This window comes from Daucus carota, chromosome 8 (genome assembly GCF_001625215.2).
Source record: "Daucus carota subsp. sativus chromosome 8, DH1 v3.0, whole genome shotgun sequence".
NCBI classification, from domain to species: Eukaryota; Viridiplantae; Streptophyta; class Magnoliopsida; order Apiales; family Apiaceae; genus Daucus; species Daucus carota.
Window position 1 is genome coordinate 17,508,382 of NC_030388.2, and position 17,413 is coordinate 17,525,794.

Below are 17,413 nucleotides of genomic sequence, written 5' to 3' on the forward strand. Positions count from 1 at the left end.
TCCTCTTTTTTCAGTAGTTATACAGGCAATCTCTTGCCTTTTGTTCACTTCTTATATAGACTACTTTTAGAAAAAAGTTGACCTTATCGTGTTGGACCGCTTCACCTTTTCGAATGAGTATCTCGTATGACCCACTCGAAACATGAAAAAATAAATAAATAATATTTCGAAACAAAATAGAGAGTGAGGGACATGAATTTTCATCAAAAATTAAAAGTGTACACACCTTTGCTGCTGAATTGGGTATCTTCTCTGAAGTGCGTTCATATAGAGCTAGCTAGATACCCGAAAAGGTTTTATTGAAATCTTAGTTTTGGTTTGCTGAATTGAGACCGCTGCATAGACCCAACGTCTTCTTAATGAAATGTTGAAAGAGTGAGAGTTTGAAAGTCTTGAAGATGGTCAATTTTACTTGAAAATTAAGTTGTCCAGGAGTTATTGTTGGCAGAGTGCATCGGTTTTGATTTTGCCAAAGAATGGTGCGTTTTGTGTTGACCCGAGGGCTTATACTCCCCCGTTCCGATTATTTGTTCTGAACTTTTTTTAGCTTAGAATAGTTCGACAAAAATTAAAATATTTGAATATATATAATTTCAAAAAATATATATATTTAGATATACATATTTAATAAAGATATTTGAATCAAATTCGTAAATCATGTATATTATTAGGTATAATATACATCATATAAATAATATATATTTTTTTATATATATATATATATATATATATATATATATATATTTTGACAGAAAATACACTTGCCCGTATCGATATACGCCAATACTCCGAGGAGTTTCTTTAAAAAAGCTTATCATCTAACCGAAAAACATGAAAATGTCTCCGGAAGCTTAGACGACCTTAATGTCCGAAAAGAAAACGTCCCAACTAGAAAGACCACGCCACCTGAAACAAATACGATCCATTAATAATAAGAGAATTAATAATAATAAATTTAATAATCAAAATCAGTATAGATTATCAAAAGATGGTACAAGTAGAAGAAATGATAAAAATAAAAATATTTTGCCAAAAAGAAGATAATATAAGAAAGAAAACAGAAAAAATATATCTAACCAAAGGGAGACCCTTTAGCTAGATATATAACAAGATAAATAATTACTAAAAATAATTATTAAAATAGAACTATAATTTTCAAAAAAATCTAAAATTTTAAATAACAAATTAAAATAAAAGTAATTAACAAGCCAACAAAATGGCACCAAATTGCCGATTATTAGGCCAAGAATATACGCCATCAATTATGGCCACCCATATACGGTACAAACAAAACCATTAATCAAGACTGCAAGTAAAAATACACCGGTTAACAAATTGCATTAAACTCTAATCAATGAGAATTAAAACATTTAGAGCATATATTTAAAAGCAATTACTCGAAAAAATAAAATTCAAAATTAGCAACAATCAAGTAAGTCAACTTAACATTTAAAATTTAATTATGCAATTATTAATATTAAAGCCAATTCAATACAATAAAACAGGGCAAGAAACTTACCAATTTTACGGAGCAAATCATGCAAGAAAATTATTCAATAAAAATCTTTTTAAAAAACACACTAATTGAAAGTACCATCTCATCATCACCAAATTGGACCACCATAATCTCGTCATTGTCACTAACAACTACAACAACGATGAACAAATTCTAACCTTAGAAAACACCATTGCAAGTAAAACTTGTAACTCAAAAAAATTGATAAGAAGACAACATATTAAGCACATAATATACAGAATACGTGACAAAATTACAACATAAGACAACACCTACAACAATTGATAACCGCGCACAAATACAAGTTTAAAGGGAAAATCTGAGTTTTTACATCGACATTTTTAAAACATAAAATATTATATATACTAAGAAAACAAATAGTCATATAAACATGTAAATTAAGAATTGGGGGAGTACACCTTTGTTTTTGAATGTCGAAATCATGACATGTAGATCCGTAAATGAGCTCTGACACGACGATTAGAAGACCCGTGTACGATGGTTGTCGGGATAGGGTCATAGAGAACTGATGAATCAAAAGTGACCACATCAAAGAAACAAAGAACAGACCGTCGACACCAAAATATCTTCAAAACCAGATATGATCTTGAACAGGTGAAGTATTGTTGAGAAAAAGAAAATAAAAGAGAAATGGGCGCAGAAAGCATTGAAACTCACGATGCCATTTTGATCAGAGCATTAATATAATACTCTACAAATGATCTGATTTTAGTAATAACAAATAATTACTCGAGTTTTCATAATTTTTATTTATCTCTTTTGAGTATGAATATACAAAAATAAATAATTTGGTACTCATTCGATCCGAGCCGAATTGTATATGAATATTGAAATTTGAACTCGCCGAGTCGATTAATTTGAACAAACTTATATAATTTAAATTCGAATCTCAATCAAATACAAACGAGTAAGTATAAATTCAACCGAATCCGACTACTATTATTCGACTAGTTTTCACCCTTACGTGGCGCGTGGGGTGCTGGAAGAATTAGTGATATTTCAGCTGAATTTTAGTTTAGAGAATGAGGGGGTTTGTAGTAGAATTAAAAACTAAAAACCAATTTAGTCTAGTGATATTCTTAGTACAATTTAGTGATATTCTCTTTAGGATTAGTGATTTGTGTTGCAGGAATTAGTAAAAACTTGTAGAAACTACCCAGAATCTCAAGATCTATTCCAGAAACTGCTCAGAATCTCCAGATCTGTTCTAGTTGCCGATTCAGGTGTTGGTTACAGTGGTGGAGATAGTGAAGGTTGAAGGTGGAGATGGAGGTGGTGGACATGAAAGGATCCTTTAGCTCTGTTCGGCAGTTTTTGGCAAGGATCTGGAATTGATGAAATTGGCATTAAGTTGGGCAGACGGTACTGGAGGTGAGGACGACTGAGGTGGAGGTGAGGACGAAGGTGTTGGTGGAGATGGAGGTGGAGGTGGAATGGAAGGGGCGGTGGAAGTGGGATGGATTTGGTGGTGATATAAATATGGAGGCCGACATGGAGGTGGTAGTTATGGAGGATCGGGCGGCACAGAGGTGGAGAGATCAGCAGAGACTTGACGGCGGTGGCAGGGTGAAGCTGACGGAAGACGGGTGGAGGCTTTTGCTGTTATTGTGTATGCACAGGGTCAATTTTGTCTTTTCATGCTTGTTTGCTCTTGATATTAAAAATTTACTCTTGATATAACATTTCCCTTATTAAATTCTTGAATGTTACCGCAACTAAGGGGTTGGTGGGTTGAAGAAGAAGAAGGAGAAAATGGGGTTGTTTGAGAATTTAATGATATTCTCTTAGAAATTTAGTGAAAATTTCTAGTTTGTAGAATAAGGAGGTTTTCATTGGAGCAAGACTCTATATATATAATATGATTGTTCGAATTTTTGTTCATTTATATTTGAAACTGATATTTTAAAATTAATTTTAATATCCTCTTTCTGAGAAACCAAACTTTAATATTTGTATGAATTTTTTGATACTGTAATCAACTATGATCATCAATTTAGATTAAATTTAGTGATTATAATTACAAGCCATAAAAAATGAAGGATTAACTCGCTACAAATTATGCTCATATTCTCTTCTTCTTCTTTTTTTTTTTTTTTGTTGAAGAGAATACTCATATTCTCTTGTTGTGTTTTCATTTAGATATCTGGATATATTGAGATTGGTAATATGATTATGTAGAACACCGTAAAACAATACATATCTTCTCTAGTAATAAGTTTAATTAGTTTTGTTCATGATAAAATTAAAATTTAACACAAAATTTACAAAAACTTAGGATTAAATATATCATGAATTCTTTTTATCATCGTTTTAAAGCCAACACTCCTTTAGTTTCTAAATAAATGACATTTTGACACAAAATTTTAAATGCATTCAACGAATTGTTATTTATTGGTAACAGACTAACAGGGAAGCAAATTGTTTTAAAAATAAATGATGTTTGGTCACCCATTTTTAAGGGCATTCAACTCAGAGTTAGAATTATTGTGTAAATTAAAGTATAAATTAAATATTTATATATGGAAAAGTAAAATTTTGAAAATTATTATTGTAGATATATGCTCAATACTTTTAGAATTACGTGTCAAAAATTAAATATTATTTATTTAAAACCAGTTGGAGTAATATTTTAATACTCCCTACGACCCACAATACAGGTTTCTTTTAAAAGAATTTTTTCCCCATAATACTTGTCTACTTTTAATTTCCAATGCAAATATATTGACATTAATCCAAAATTATCTTTCTTGAAAGTTGTATAACAATTAATGAGGGTTGAATAAGAGTCTACATTCATATACATGTACAGTTAAACCTCGATTAAGTAATATCCGATAAAGTAATAACCTCGCTTAAGTAATAAATTTTGTCGGTCCCAACTTGGACAATGTTGTAAAATAATATTTTCGCTAAAAGCATAAGATAATAAAAATTTAGAAATTTATTAAAGGCCCAGGTAATATGTAAAGTAATAATTCATGAATTATATATATACATAACGTATGTGAATTACAAAATTCAGTTTTTCTTTTAAAATATGAATCTGTAGTAGCTTGATTCTTCTTTCCACCAATGCCAAAATTAACCTCGTCCTTGACTTTATGTAAAGCACAAATAACTCCCGGTATATTTTGCTCATGTTGTAACAAGTAAATGTTTAAAGTGTTAGACCGCTTGAAGTGCTTCTTTGATGACACGCTTGGGATGACATTGCTATCGCATGCATGAATTTAGTTTTCACATATGATTAAATATTATAAAAGTAATTTTAAATCAAATACATTGCATGTGACTGATTCTTGTTTTTAAAAGTAAGGAATTATAATTTGTAAACATATAGAAATTTGGTAAAATAATAAAATATTACTTTATCGATAAAGTAATAAAATATTATTATATCGATAAAATAATAAATTCGGTAAAGTAATATTTTTTCCCGGTCCGAGGGGTATTACTTTAAAGAGGTTTAATTATCTAATCAATATTTCTTAAATTTACGTAAATTTTAGAAGAATTTTAGAAGAAACTTGTATTGTGGGATGGAGAGAGTATCGATCTTGATAGAATAAAAAATATTTTAAAATAAACATATAAGAATTTGTATTAAAATTCCAACCGGTGCATTGTTCCTTGGTCTTGCATATATGGATACGTGTGTCTTCCGTCGAATGCGCCAACAGCAATAACTAATGCAAACGTGCACTCTAGTAAATGCATGCTATGTTTAAGTTCACATACAACCCTATTAAGTTGAAGAAAACTTGCATTTGCTGTTGTAAGATGCCACGATGCTGCTCCACATCCAACCCTATTACGTTCACAAAAAGTTGCATTTAAATCTGTTGAAACATCGGTTAACAAAGCGCAGATAAAATTAAGCTTCTAGCACAGAAAATGAGGCCGCACAGACCTGCAAAAATTGAAGTCCCATGTTAGTAGTCAGCAGAAAACAGTTTGAAGATCTTTGTGCATGCCTTCTACTTCACCTTCTTAACCTATCAATTTGGAGTAGTTTCTTCTATTTCTACTGCAACTACTTACATGCCAGCAAAACCATAACTAATTATAGGGTTTTAATAAAACGGGTTGTCTAACTTGGGCACAGGTTAAGGTGTATTTAATACACAGTTGACAGCTCATATGATGCAATAATGCTGACTACTTTTCATTTTTTTCTGATTTTTTTAATTTTTCTCTTCTTCCTCGCATTTTAACAATATCATGTTTATTTTTCTAATTTTTATTATTTTAACCACCACATTTAATTTTATATATTATTATAAAAAATAATGATGAATAAAAAGATTTATTTTAATATGATAATATATACTCGATCCTTGCATTTTTTACAACTAGAAAAATAACATGTATGTGCATAAACAATATATCAATTATGATTTCATCCCACAAATAATATCTAAGCCCCCTGCATACACACTAATTTCCTAGCTAAAATTAAAATTAAAAATAAATGAGTTAGAATTATATCATTTATATTTTTAATATTATTAAATAATAAAAATCATAAATTTATTATTAAATATCAAATTGACTGATTTTAGTTAGAAGACTAATTTTAATTAAAAAATTAGTTTGCATGCAGGGGGGCTTGTTATTATCTGTGGGATGAAATCATAATTTATATATTTTTATGCACATACATGTTATTTTTCTAGTTTATAAAAAAAATGCAAGGATCGAGTATAGATTATCATATTAAAATAAATCTTTTTATTCATCATTATTTTTTATAATAATATATAAAATTAAATGTGGTGGTTAAAAAAATAAAAAGTAAAAAAGTAAATATGGAAGTATTAAAATGTGAGGAAAAAGAGAAAAATTAAAAAAATAGGAAAAAGTGAAAAGTAATCAATCATATGAGCTGTCAACCACTACAAGATATGTATTAAATACACCTTATCCTGTATCCTGAGAACACTGGTTAGACAACCCGTTAATAAAAATCTCTAAGAAGAAACTCTAGTAATTAGTCTGCCAGGTCATTCATCGACATGTCTCATCAATTTTCAGATCGTTTTCTAATATTGTTTGCATGCAAGTTTCGCTAATAATTAAGTCTTTTGATTTTTGAATATCTACTACAATACTCCATCTAAAGACTCTGCAGTTAATTATTAGCGAAACTTGCCTGTAATAATTTTGAATCAAAACTCATGCAATTAATTTTGAATATTGTAATGGGGTAATTTTGAGTCGCACACCTTACACTACAATATCCACTACAATAATTTTGACGGAAGTTTGCAGAGTCCATCTAAAGGTCACCTATTCATAGTATTGAAACCATAGAATCGAAGGATGAGAATTTCTAAACTTTATATGATAAATTTTATTTAAAATATTACATCTTGCATTGGCTCTTAGAATCTTAGACACTAAGGTCATCCGTACTGGGCATGTATTCTTGGTATTTGAAGATATGATAGTCAACACTCAACATCTCTCTCTTCGCATATGAACTGTGGAATGCGTGCCGCATATGACCTTGGGCAAGATTATATTCTTTGCAAGGGTTTGTCTGGTGTGTGCTCATGTGCATACATTATACACTAAAATTGATGGTTTTGATGGATTTTGATTGGTAGACTTGATGTAAATGCAGAGGGTCCATCTTTATTTATGATCAGATGACCAATAAAAATGCACCAAACTCATAAGAATTAGTGCTTATTGTTTGCCCAAGGGCACACAATAGAAAAACCGTCTTTGCAAATTCTGTTTTCATTTCACAGTAAAAGTAATTATACTCATACACATTTTTTTTTTTTTTGAGTTGGTCAAATGTCTGGATTGGATTCGAATTATGATAGAAATTATTTTTGACTGTGTTCAAACTAAATTCAAACCGAAACTTTTAAACATCATAATGAAATGTTAAATCTAGGTGAAAGAAATTATAAATCTCATTTTTAAAACGGTGACACTAAAATTTCATGTGACAAATATTAGCAAAAAAATGGTTTGTTGAAGAAAATTTCGTTTACGTTCCCAAACAGACTCTTTCGACTAGTGCGATACTGCGATTCGAAAAAATGTGGGTATTTCATAGTATGGAGCCGAGATAAATTCTGATATAATCGTACGTTGGATATAATAGTTCAACACTTCAACTCGAGTTTTATCTAATCATCTTACAACTCTTCGTTTTAGTATCGGTTCATCAGTACTTTGGTGCCGCCACGTACTTGGCCCGGGTCTCGCTCTGCTCAAGAGTTTTTTTTAGGAAAAAAAGTAAGTGAAAGCAAATTCATCCTATTTTTGGAGTGAAAATTTTAAAATAAAATTATATTATAATTACATCAATTTTCACTTGTTTTCCTCCTTTAAAAAATCTCGAGAGCATATATGACTTTACTTCCTATTCACTTGCTTTCCACACTGTTTATCCCAGTGACCAGCCGGCTCTTGAGTCACGAGTCTGTTTAAGTATCATAGCCTTATCATCTTCTTACTTCTTTTGGCTTCTGCGATTCGTCCATGGATAAATTTAGTTCAATATGTTAAAGACTCGGTGCATCATTGCCATCAAGAAACTGTGCTTCTCTTTGTAAACCTCTGATTTTTGCTTTTTTTTTTTGGTTTGTGTAATGAAGCAGAATCATTTTTATTAAAATTTTGAGAGAAATACAAATTGTGTTGAGAGAGTTAGCTTGTTTTATTATAACTTCTACTTTTTTAGCTAGGGCCCTTTTTTTTAAAACTTTCACTCTACTTATTACTATCCAATAATATAAATTTAATAAGTTACGTTTTCAGAGAACACTTTCACAACTAGAAAATCATTACATACTCATTACTTATAAAATTAAAGCGAGGGCAAAATTGATTGAAATGCAAATATACAAGTAGTTACATAACATTTCTGCATGTCTGTTCAACATCATATATAATTGTGAAGGCTGTTGAGAAGATAGTGAAAAAAATAATACATGAACAATCTTTATTTTATAAGTTGTCATATCACTACGAGGAAATAGGGCTTATCCGACCAACAGTTTTAAGGCCTAAACCGACGAATCTAGCAGTCGGAAAAGCTCTGTTTCCTTGTAGTACATGGCATGGAGACGTTCGGTTATACATTATAGAAATGTGCATCGCTTGTGCTTTTGTGGCTTCTTCTTCTGTTTGGGTGGCATCAAGGCTACCCTTATTGCTGTATCAAACACTGATTTCACATTCTGAAGTTGCCCAACAAACAGAAATGTAAACATTAAAGGGTCAGTACATATTTAGTACTTGTAAGTTTTAATTATAATTAATTTTTCATAACAATACTAAATGATGATAATGTAATTAAGTACCCTTTGTGTTTTGGAACTGCACTCAATGTAAGCAACCCCATTGATCATCTTCCGAAGCTCTTCTCCCTGTGTTAATAATGCTTATTAATATTTATATTAGTTTGCGGAATAGTTTATGGTATATACATCTAAACATTGAAATATAATATTTTCTATAATTTAGATAGTCCATAATGGCACCTGTGCTGTTGATATTATGGTCACACCAGGATGATCATCTGCGAATTGTCTGTCTTCTCTCAAATCTGCAATTTTTTGTTCATGGTTGAGTGTCTTATGCAAATTATGGCTATAAACAATTAAAATGTGGTCCATATTCCCATTGAATTCAATTTTATCCATTCTTCTTCTCAAGTAATCTTTCTCTGGAAAATAAAAACTCTTTACACTGTATAAAGTGAAAATATTTCTGTCAAAACAAGTGAAATATATCTATAACTATAAGTGATGGATAAATTTGTGTATACTATGATAAAGACTTATCTTACCAAGTTTGGTGCCAACAAGCACAATTGGAACATTTGGTGCATAATGTCTCAGCTCAGGTATCCACTACAAAAGAATAAACATGAAATTCAGTTGAATTTGATGTTACACTCTCTATTTGAATTATTGTAGGAAAATAAAACAGTTAAGTTTCGAAAAGAGAATACACATTCGACCTTCTTGTAGATGTTCTCATAGCTGGCCTTGCTAATTAGAGAGAAAGCCAGGAGAAATATATCAGCTCCTCTGTAGCTCAGAGGCCTCAGCCTGTTGTAATCTTCTTGTCCTGGAATTTTGCATACAACCACATGCATAGCATTCAATTTATTTTACTTTCAAAAAAAAAAAAAGAAGCTTTTTTTGTGTATACTTGCCTGCAGTATCCCAGAGGCCCAGGTTTACTGTACTACCGTTTACCACCACATTAGCGCTGAAGTTGTCGAACACAGTCGGAACATAATCCTAGGAGAGAAAGTAAAGTTTCAGGATAAACTAAAATTTGGATTTCGAAAATCGAATAGGTAATTAGTAACATACAGTTGGAAATGTATTGCTGGTGTATGATATGAGCATGCAAGTCTTTCCTACCGCTCCATCTCCTACTGTCACACATTTGATAAATCTTGCAGTAGTCATTTTCTCTCCGATCCTCAATCTTATGATTTTTGAACAACGATAATGATATTGGTTTTATATCAAAACATCAGAATGCGAAGCATAGAATTTGAATCTTAAAGAGACAAAGAAGTTGGTAATTCCTAACCACCTAGAAATTGTCTGAAATGATGAGTACTGCAGAAGGACTTTAGTTTTCTTGAAGTGCAAGGACAAGAGGTATAAGAGGTTGTGATTTAGTAGGTGTAGTGCTAGGTGTTTGTTGGTTGAGTGTTGGGGAAGGAACGGAAAAACATATTGATGGAGAATTAATGGACACACCATTGTCATCAAAACTAGCTTATATGGGAAGTATACTTTTAATCTTGATCAATAGGTTTATGATCTCGTCATGCTAATGTATATTAGTACTGCTTATCATTGGTGACACACATCTGCTAGAATTTGTATGTTTGTTTAAGACTGTAAATATATTTAAATATGTGTTGAAGTGTTGAAAAGAACATCGGATGATATGTGTGTAGAAAAATCAGGATATTATTAGCATGGTGGCGAGGGCTACACAGATACTCAAATATCTGAATAATCAGGTGATTTCGTCGATATTAATATGAAAACGATTGGAAGTCTGCTAATGACATGTTGGTTGATGAAATACATACCGGCACATCTAGGCCCGAACTTGTAGCCCAGGTATACAGTTGAGTACCGATCCAGAAAATCTAGAGCGTGTTTGACGTGCCTTTCTCAAATTTAATTATTTTCCACTTTAAACTTAAAAATATTATGTATGTTGCTTTCAAAAAAAAATTATTATATATGTAACAAGTCATAAGCTGATTTAGAATTAAATATAAGTAAGAAACTCAGAAGTTGGCAGGTGTACTTTTTCGAACAACTTAAATTTTAGTAACTTTTTAAATAAAAATTAATTTCATCACGCAAAAAGTAACTTATTAAATTTATTTTTATTATTACATGTTTATTATCATCTATGATATAAAATTATCTAAACAGAAAATTAAAGTTACGCAATATCATAATAATCCCTCCGTCCCAAAATACATTTCCTTTTAATTTTTGAGTATTCAAACTGATTATATTCAGACTCAAATTGATATATTATTATATAATTGAAAAAAAATAAAAATTATAACAGTGGAAAGTATTTAGTCTTTTAAAATGTAACTTTATATTTTCTAAAATAATAAATAAATATTTTTTAGTGTATAGTCGAAAATTGGTCAATTTATCTTCGTGAAAACTTAGAAGGACATATAATTTGGGATGTAGGGAGTAAGTCAGTGGCTCACTGCAAGTCATAAATTAACCTCACCCAAACAAGTTCCTAATCATTTAAATACCATTTATCTCATAACATCGTTAATTTTTTGTTTAAAACAAACTATACACGATATCAATATCTAATTATATATGTATATTAAATGACAATTAAGGATAAAGTGAGCGAAAAAATAGGCGTGAAATAACAAATATATTCCTATTTTACTCTCCTATTTATTATGTAATAACAAGAAAGCCGTTATATAATTCATTATCGTATGTGTTATGAGAATTTGATACAATACCTCAAAAAATATCCACCGTAATATATGACATTTTCGTGTTTTCCGTGTAGACTGGGCTACGCTCATGGGCTGCAGATGCCCAAAAAAAATGATGTTGTAATGGTGTTTTATGGGTTGTGTTTGTAAAGCAGTCAAGAAAAGAAGCCGGGATAAGCATTAGTCCGCCTCGTCGGTGCTCGAAAAATAATCACAAAAGTTACACATGCTTTCTAGAGTGTAAAAATTGTGATCCGAACTTTTACAAACTGCTTACATATTCTATTTATAGGGATCAAATCCATTGTAATTTTCTTGATAAGAACTATGATGTGATAAGTAGAGATGTCAATTTGTACCGAACCGATGGATTCCCGATCCATACCGACCCGATTGGATTTTACCGAACCCGAATATTTCGGGTTTGGGTTCAATTTTTAAACCCGAACTATTTTCAGGTCGAGTTCGGGTTCATGGCATACCGTTTCGAACCCGACCCGAAAACCCGAAACCCGTTTCAAACTGAACTCAACCTCGACCCCGAAATCCGTCTATATATATATATATATATATATATATATATATATATATATATATATTATTAATATTAATATATTAGTAATATACTTACATGTACATACGTGATACGTAGTCTTACTAATTTTTAATAGTAATAGTAAGTCATTGACCTAAAACCTAATTAGCGCTTCGTTAGTCCCGCTTCTCACTTTTCAGACATCAGTATCACTATACAAAATTATATGAAACAGGAAGGACAAGTTACAACTTTCTTCGAAGATTTCCCAGATACATGTTTCAAAGGTTTTAGAGGCATGGTGTTTTTGGCGGAAAACAAAATGAGGATGAGGATGATCACTGTACAGATAGCTTGCAAAATAATTGTATTATTAGATTGCTGGAAATGTTGCTGCCTTGCTGGTGTTGCTTTGGTGGTTTGTTTTTCAGATTAGCCACCTAAATGAACAAATGGACCATACGATTTTGTAATGTTTAAATTATAATTTGCTTTCAAATTTTCAGAATTCGCAATTTTTTTATTTTTAAACTACTGAACTTTTGAATTTTCATCTTTGCTAAACAAGTATGTATTTCAGGTTAACAAGAACCCAAATAAAACCCGACCGGTTCGGGTTTGGCTTTTCATAGTTCGGATTTTTTCAGGTTCGGATTTATAATATAAAATCGGGTTCAGGTTTTGTTTTTATAAAATCCGTTTCGACCGACCCGTTTGCCATCCCTAGTTATAAGGCCCTTATTCCACCTGATTTGATGTATATCCTGTTGTAGATTAGCTTTTCAAGGAGTCCTACTCCAAGTATTTCACTTGAAACTTTATAATCCTATGAAAATCCGAATATATACACATATTTTGTATATATGTAGTAATTATGTCCATATCCATTGTATTTATCTTAATTGAGTTGATAAATACAGCAGAAATACTTCCAATCCATCTTTATATCGTTTGCTTAAAATATTGAAGCGAGATTTTGCCGGCCTGCCGGGCTGGCGATGGTAACCCCATAGCTGAAGCTCTGACAGTCGTAAGCGGGGGTTCTCACAATGGAAACTCTAACTGAGGTTAACTCCTATAATGCATCCATATGAAATCTTAACACAGAAGCCTTCCCAAGGTCTTCATTGCAAGCCCACAACCCTTCATATGCAGCCATAAGGGTTCACCCCTCGAGGATTGAAACCCTTAATCCTTTACCAATGCTCCAACCAAGCCCAAATAACTTATTGGAATATAAAATATGTCTAGAAGGATTTTATGGCACAACACACTACGCCATATTTGGCTTATTGCAAGCCCAACAAAATGTTGCGTAAAGGCCTAAAAGTATTACAATAGAGTCTATTGCAACATTTGACCAAAAATTAGGGCTTGCGTTTGCGGCCGTTGCAATAGGTCATCAAAGACAACACTTTGTCTTGTATTGCAACACTTCTAAAAGTCTTACAATAGCCTTCTATTGCAACATCTTTATCCCTTTCAGTGACATTTTCTAGTCGTTACAATAGCCTATTGTAACATTTCTATGCAACACTTATTTGGCTTTTTGCAATTTTTATAGGCGTCATTGCAACATTTTTATGCAATACTTGTTTGGTTTTTTTAATGAGCATTTTTTGCAACATTTTATGCTCATGGTAATATATGTATATTGATGAATTTGCAATATTTATGTGCAACATTTTATAGTCTATTGTAACATATATTTTTTTAGTGCTTTTAGCGGAATTTTATTTGTATATTGCAATTCCATCTATTGCTACAAAATCAACCAATCAAATTAAAATACTAAAGCACAACTCAAAATATCCCACCAAGATCTCTTTTAAAATCGAAACTAATATACAATACAAACATCACAAAGTCAAAATATACAACCAACATCTAGTTAGTTCATAGACGACTAACACTATGAGTCAAATATCCAACCAAACATATAGTCTATAGTCAAAATTGAACTAACACCGGCAATTCTTCAATAACAACCTCTCTACAAGTTTTCTTGAGCTGCCCATCACATTTGTCAATTTCTCACGAACCTTTTTATCAATTATCTCCTGCATTTCATCTACAAGTTCCTCCCTTATCGGCTTCTTCAATTCAGCAACATCAGCATCACCTAGTGGAACTATGAACAACCTGCAACGGCTTGTTCATTGTTCTCCTTGATTTTCCTAGATCTACCAAGAAGCCAGTTTGGTCCATGGGCTGCACTTATAAAGTGGTTAACCAGAAAAATGTTGACAGATATAAAGTAGTGCTAATACACATATGTTATCACACATAGAAAAAAAAAAGAATAACTTTTTTTTCCTTTTCAGTATTCTTTTCCTTTTACAAACATTTAATTTCAAAACTACCGGTAAACAAACATAAACTTAATATCTACATAACATAATTTAAGAAGAATCAACCATAACAAAGCTCAAATTTTGAACACATACGAGTCAAATCACAAATCCCATATAATTTATGCTACAAGAAACCCGAAAAATCAGCCTTCAATGACTGGATAGTTACATTTGAATTGAGTGCTGATCACAAAAGGATTCATTTTGATAACTTTTTTCTAACTTCTCTTATAAATAAACTAGGTGTAATCCAATACAAAAAAATACCAGATAACGCAACAAATTTCGGCAGTTTCAATTCTTTTCAACACATAAGATTTCATCTTAGAGAAATTATTTGCCATAAACATCTCTTCTCTCGATTAAACTTTGCCATTTATATATTTGCGCGATATTGCATCCTACATGACCCCCAAATTTTATTGATTATATGGAATTTGATAAGATATTTTACATAAAAAGAATGTAACATAGGCAATTTAAAGGCATAAGTTAAATTTTTTTTGACTATTTAAAATAATTGTGCAATTCTGTTGTGCCGTAAGTTGAAACAAGTAATGTTTTTGTAATGTTATTGTGAGTAGTAAAATTTTTATCAGCATCTTTATAATTACTTAAGCTATCTAATGGTATAGTCACTAACCTTCCATGTCCATAACCATCTAGTGGAGAAGCAAAATCAATCACAGGATTAACTACACTAGCCGTAATTGCAGAATTTATATATGCACATAATAATAAGAATACAGACAAATTCTATTGAGGAATTTTCTAGTCTGATTCTAAAAGTACCTATTATCTCATCGAAAGCTTCAAAAATATCGTTGCTCGGTTGATGGATAGTGCAAACAACTGTCATCCTTGTGTCTGCAGTAATCCTAACTGTTCTCATCATGATTGCACCAGCTCTGGCATCCAATCCTGAAGTTGGCTAATCCATGATGAATATTATCGAGGGATTGGCTACTAGTTCAACTGCAAATATACCAGGCCTTCCTTTAAGTTGTCTAGTTCAACAAGCTCGTTGACAAACATATTCAGAAACTATCATGTTTAAGTATATTTTTTATGCAGTTTGAGTAATGTGCAGGCTGGATGTCAGAATTAATTCTTATTTGGGTAATGAGATAGTGAACTAGTAAATTTTGTAGGGGATAATAAGAAAGAAGTAGAGTTTGTCACCTGTTCAGGACAAATATGAACTGAAAATTCATTGATTAATGTCGATAACTATAGAGCTTCCTGTATGTCCCAAGGTCAAAAAGTGTTCCCAAAAGCGTGTCAAGATAGACATTTCCCCCCTCTGGGAAATGTTTAGAATGCATTATAGTAGAGGATACTATGAAGAAGAAGATAGATATTTAGAGAAGACATGCAAGGGGTGAGGAGATTTTAGATGAGAGGGACCGGCCATTTCTGAGGCAGGGGATACACTATACAGCCCATTTAAATGAATTTATAAGGGAGATTTTATCTAATCCATAAAGTGGAAACAACTGTGCATATATTATATAATTGAACTTGTAAATTCTATTGTTTTTCTTGGTTTGACACAAGGCAGAAGGTTTTGTATGACTTTATATATTACTTGTTTAGTTTAAAGAACCACTAGAAACAGTAAACGCAATGGGTCTCTGTGATGTAATTCAAGATTAAACTTGTCATATAGAATTTCTTCACAAATTTGTATTTCATTTTCAAGAAATCTATCTAGCTAGTTTTTAACAATTGCATGCTATACAACAGAACTAGCCTTAGCAAATAATAACACAAATTATATTTGAATTGCTTATGATAACCTAAACTTCGATATATATAATACACACTAACAGTTAGCATAATTAATCACAGAAACACATATGGTCCGTGTACCTAATTAACATAGTAGAGGTTAATATTAATTTTAAAACCCTTGTTTGAAAGTGGGAGTATATATTTTTGGGTAAATCAAGAACATTAGGAAAAGGTAGTGTATACAGTTGGCAAATGTGAGTGAGGTCCATAACACAAATAAAGAAGTAAGCTAGAAAAAAAACACAGGAAGGGAAATGGTTGCCTTTTTAGGTAATTGATGCCCAAGTCTCGGGGATATATGGGATCTCAGTCTAAGCCACTCGAAGAAGTGAACAAGGTCCATTTTTCACCGAAACCACCACTCAAAATAGTTTTTGTGACAGAGCAAATACACATATAAGCTTAATTAAGAGAGATAAACCTTAACTGAGCAAATATAGATATAATCGAAAGCATATATACACTTTATTAACTTTAAATTGAACAAAAAAAATACCTTAATTGAGCAAACAGTCAGCTTAATTGAGAGAGATGCACCCATAAACTTCAAGCAATATGAGTCTTTAACCTTCAATCTACACAAACTAAGAAAGGTGCATCACAGAGATGAACCCTAACTGAGAGATGTTTGAGAGAGATAAATGAAAGGAGAGAGATGGGAGAGACGAGAGAGAGAGAGAGACTTGAGAGAGAGATGAGCGAGTTGATTAGAATGAGTGAAATGAAAGAATTGAGGGAATTTTGGTGTTAAAAAAAATTTGGAACCAAAAAGTCCCGCCCAATGAAAAATCAAACACCTGTTTAAATATAATTCGGTCAAGTTGACCAAAGTGTAAACTTTTTTGCAATACTTTTCTAAAAATATTGCAATTGTCCGTTTTTCTGAAATTTCCTTAAAAAAAATTATAATCGGTGCAACATTTTCTTGTCTGTTGCAACACATTATTACTTGTTACAGTAGATTAGAAGATTTCCGGTCTATAGTAACGCTTTATGCAACATAAATCATTTGAGGCTTGCAATAGGCCAAATATGGCGTAGTGACAACTATCCCCAATTCTTTGGAGTATTGAATACAAGAGGAATTTATCCATCCATAACCCTTTTTACTCATGCGTAAGCCTTTTAACCGTGGAATCCATTTTAACCAAAAAATTCTAAAATTGTGTGGGTATACCCTGTGTAAGATACAAGAATATTCA

General features: G+C 31.7%; 1 protein-coding gene and 1 long non-coding RNA gene across 2 annotated transcripts; both read right to left on the minus strand.

Moving 5' to 3' along the window:
• Window positions 1–8,359: 8,359 nt before the first annotated feature.
• LOC108198777 (rac-like GTP-binding protein RAC13) lies at window positions 8,360–10,141 on the minus strand. The gene is made up of 7 exons (XM_017366547.2): window positions 9,886–10,141; window positions 9,723–9,810; window positions 9,525–9,634; window positions 9,351–9,414; window positions 9,043–9,107; window positions 8,863–8,928; window positions 8,360–8,739 (listed from the first exon to the last, which is right to left on the minus strand). The coding sequence occupies exons 1-7, from the start codon at window positions 9,982–9,984 to the stop codon at window positions 8,641–8,643; spliced, it is 591 nt and encodes a 196-aa protein (XP_017222036.1). The 5' UTR covers window positions 9,985–10,141; the 3' UTR covers window positions 8,360–8,640.
• A 3,685-nt stretch (window positions 10,142–13,826) lies between these two features.
• LOC108198701 (uncharacterized) lies at window positions 13,827–16,938 on the minus strand. The gene is made up of 3 exons (XR_001802158.2): window positions 16,708–16,938; window positions 15,210–15,392; window positions 13,827–14,274 (listed from the first exon to the last, which is right to left on the minus strand). It is a non-coding gene; the product is annotated as an uncharacterized LOC108198701 (long non-coding RNA).
• Between the last annotated feature and the right edge of the window lie 475 nt (window positions 16,939–17,413).

What these genes read in the sequence shown, in the direction of transcription:
- LOC108198777 (XM_017366547.2), bottom strand. Translation starts at nt 9,984, where the DNA reads ATGACTACTGCAAGATTTATCAAATGTGTGACAGTAGGAGATGGAGCG. An exon ending in GGGCCTCTGGGATACTGCAG is followed by an intron (nt 9,635 to 9,722) that starts GCAAGTATACAC and finishes GCAAAATTCCAG; the next exon opens with GACAAGAAGATTACAACAGG. An exon ending in CCATAATATCAACAGCACAG is followed by an intron (nt 8,929 to 9,042) that starts GTGCCATTATGG and finishes TTATTAACACAG; the next exon opens with GGAGAAGAGCTTCGGAAGAT.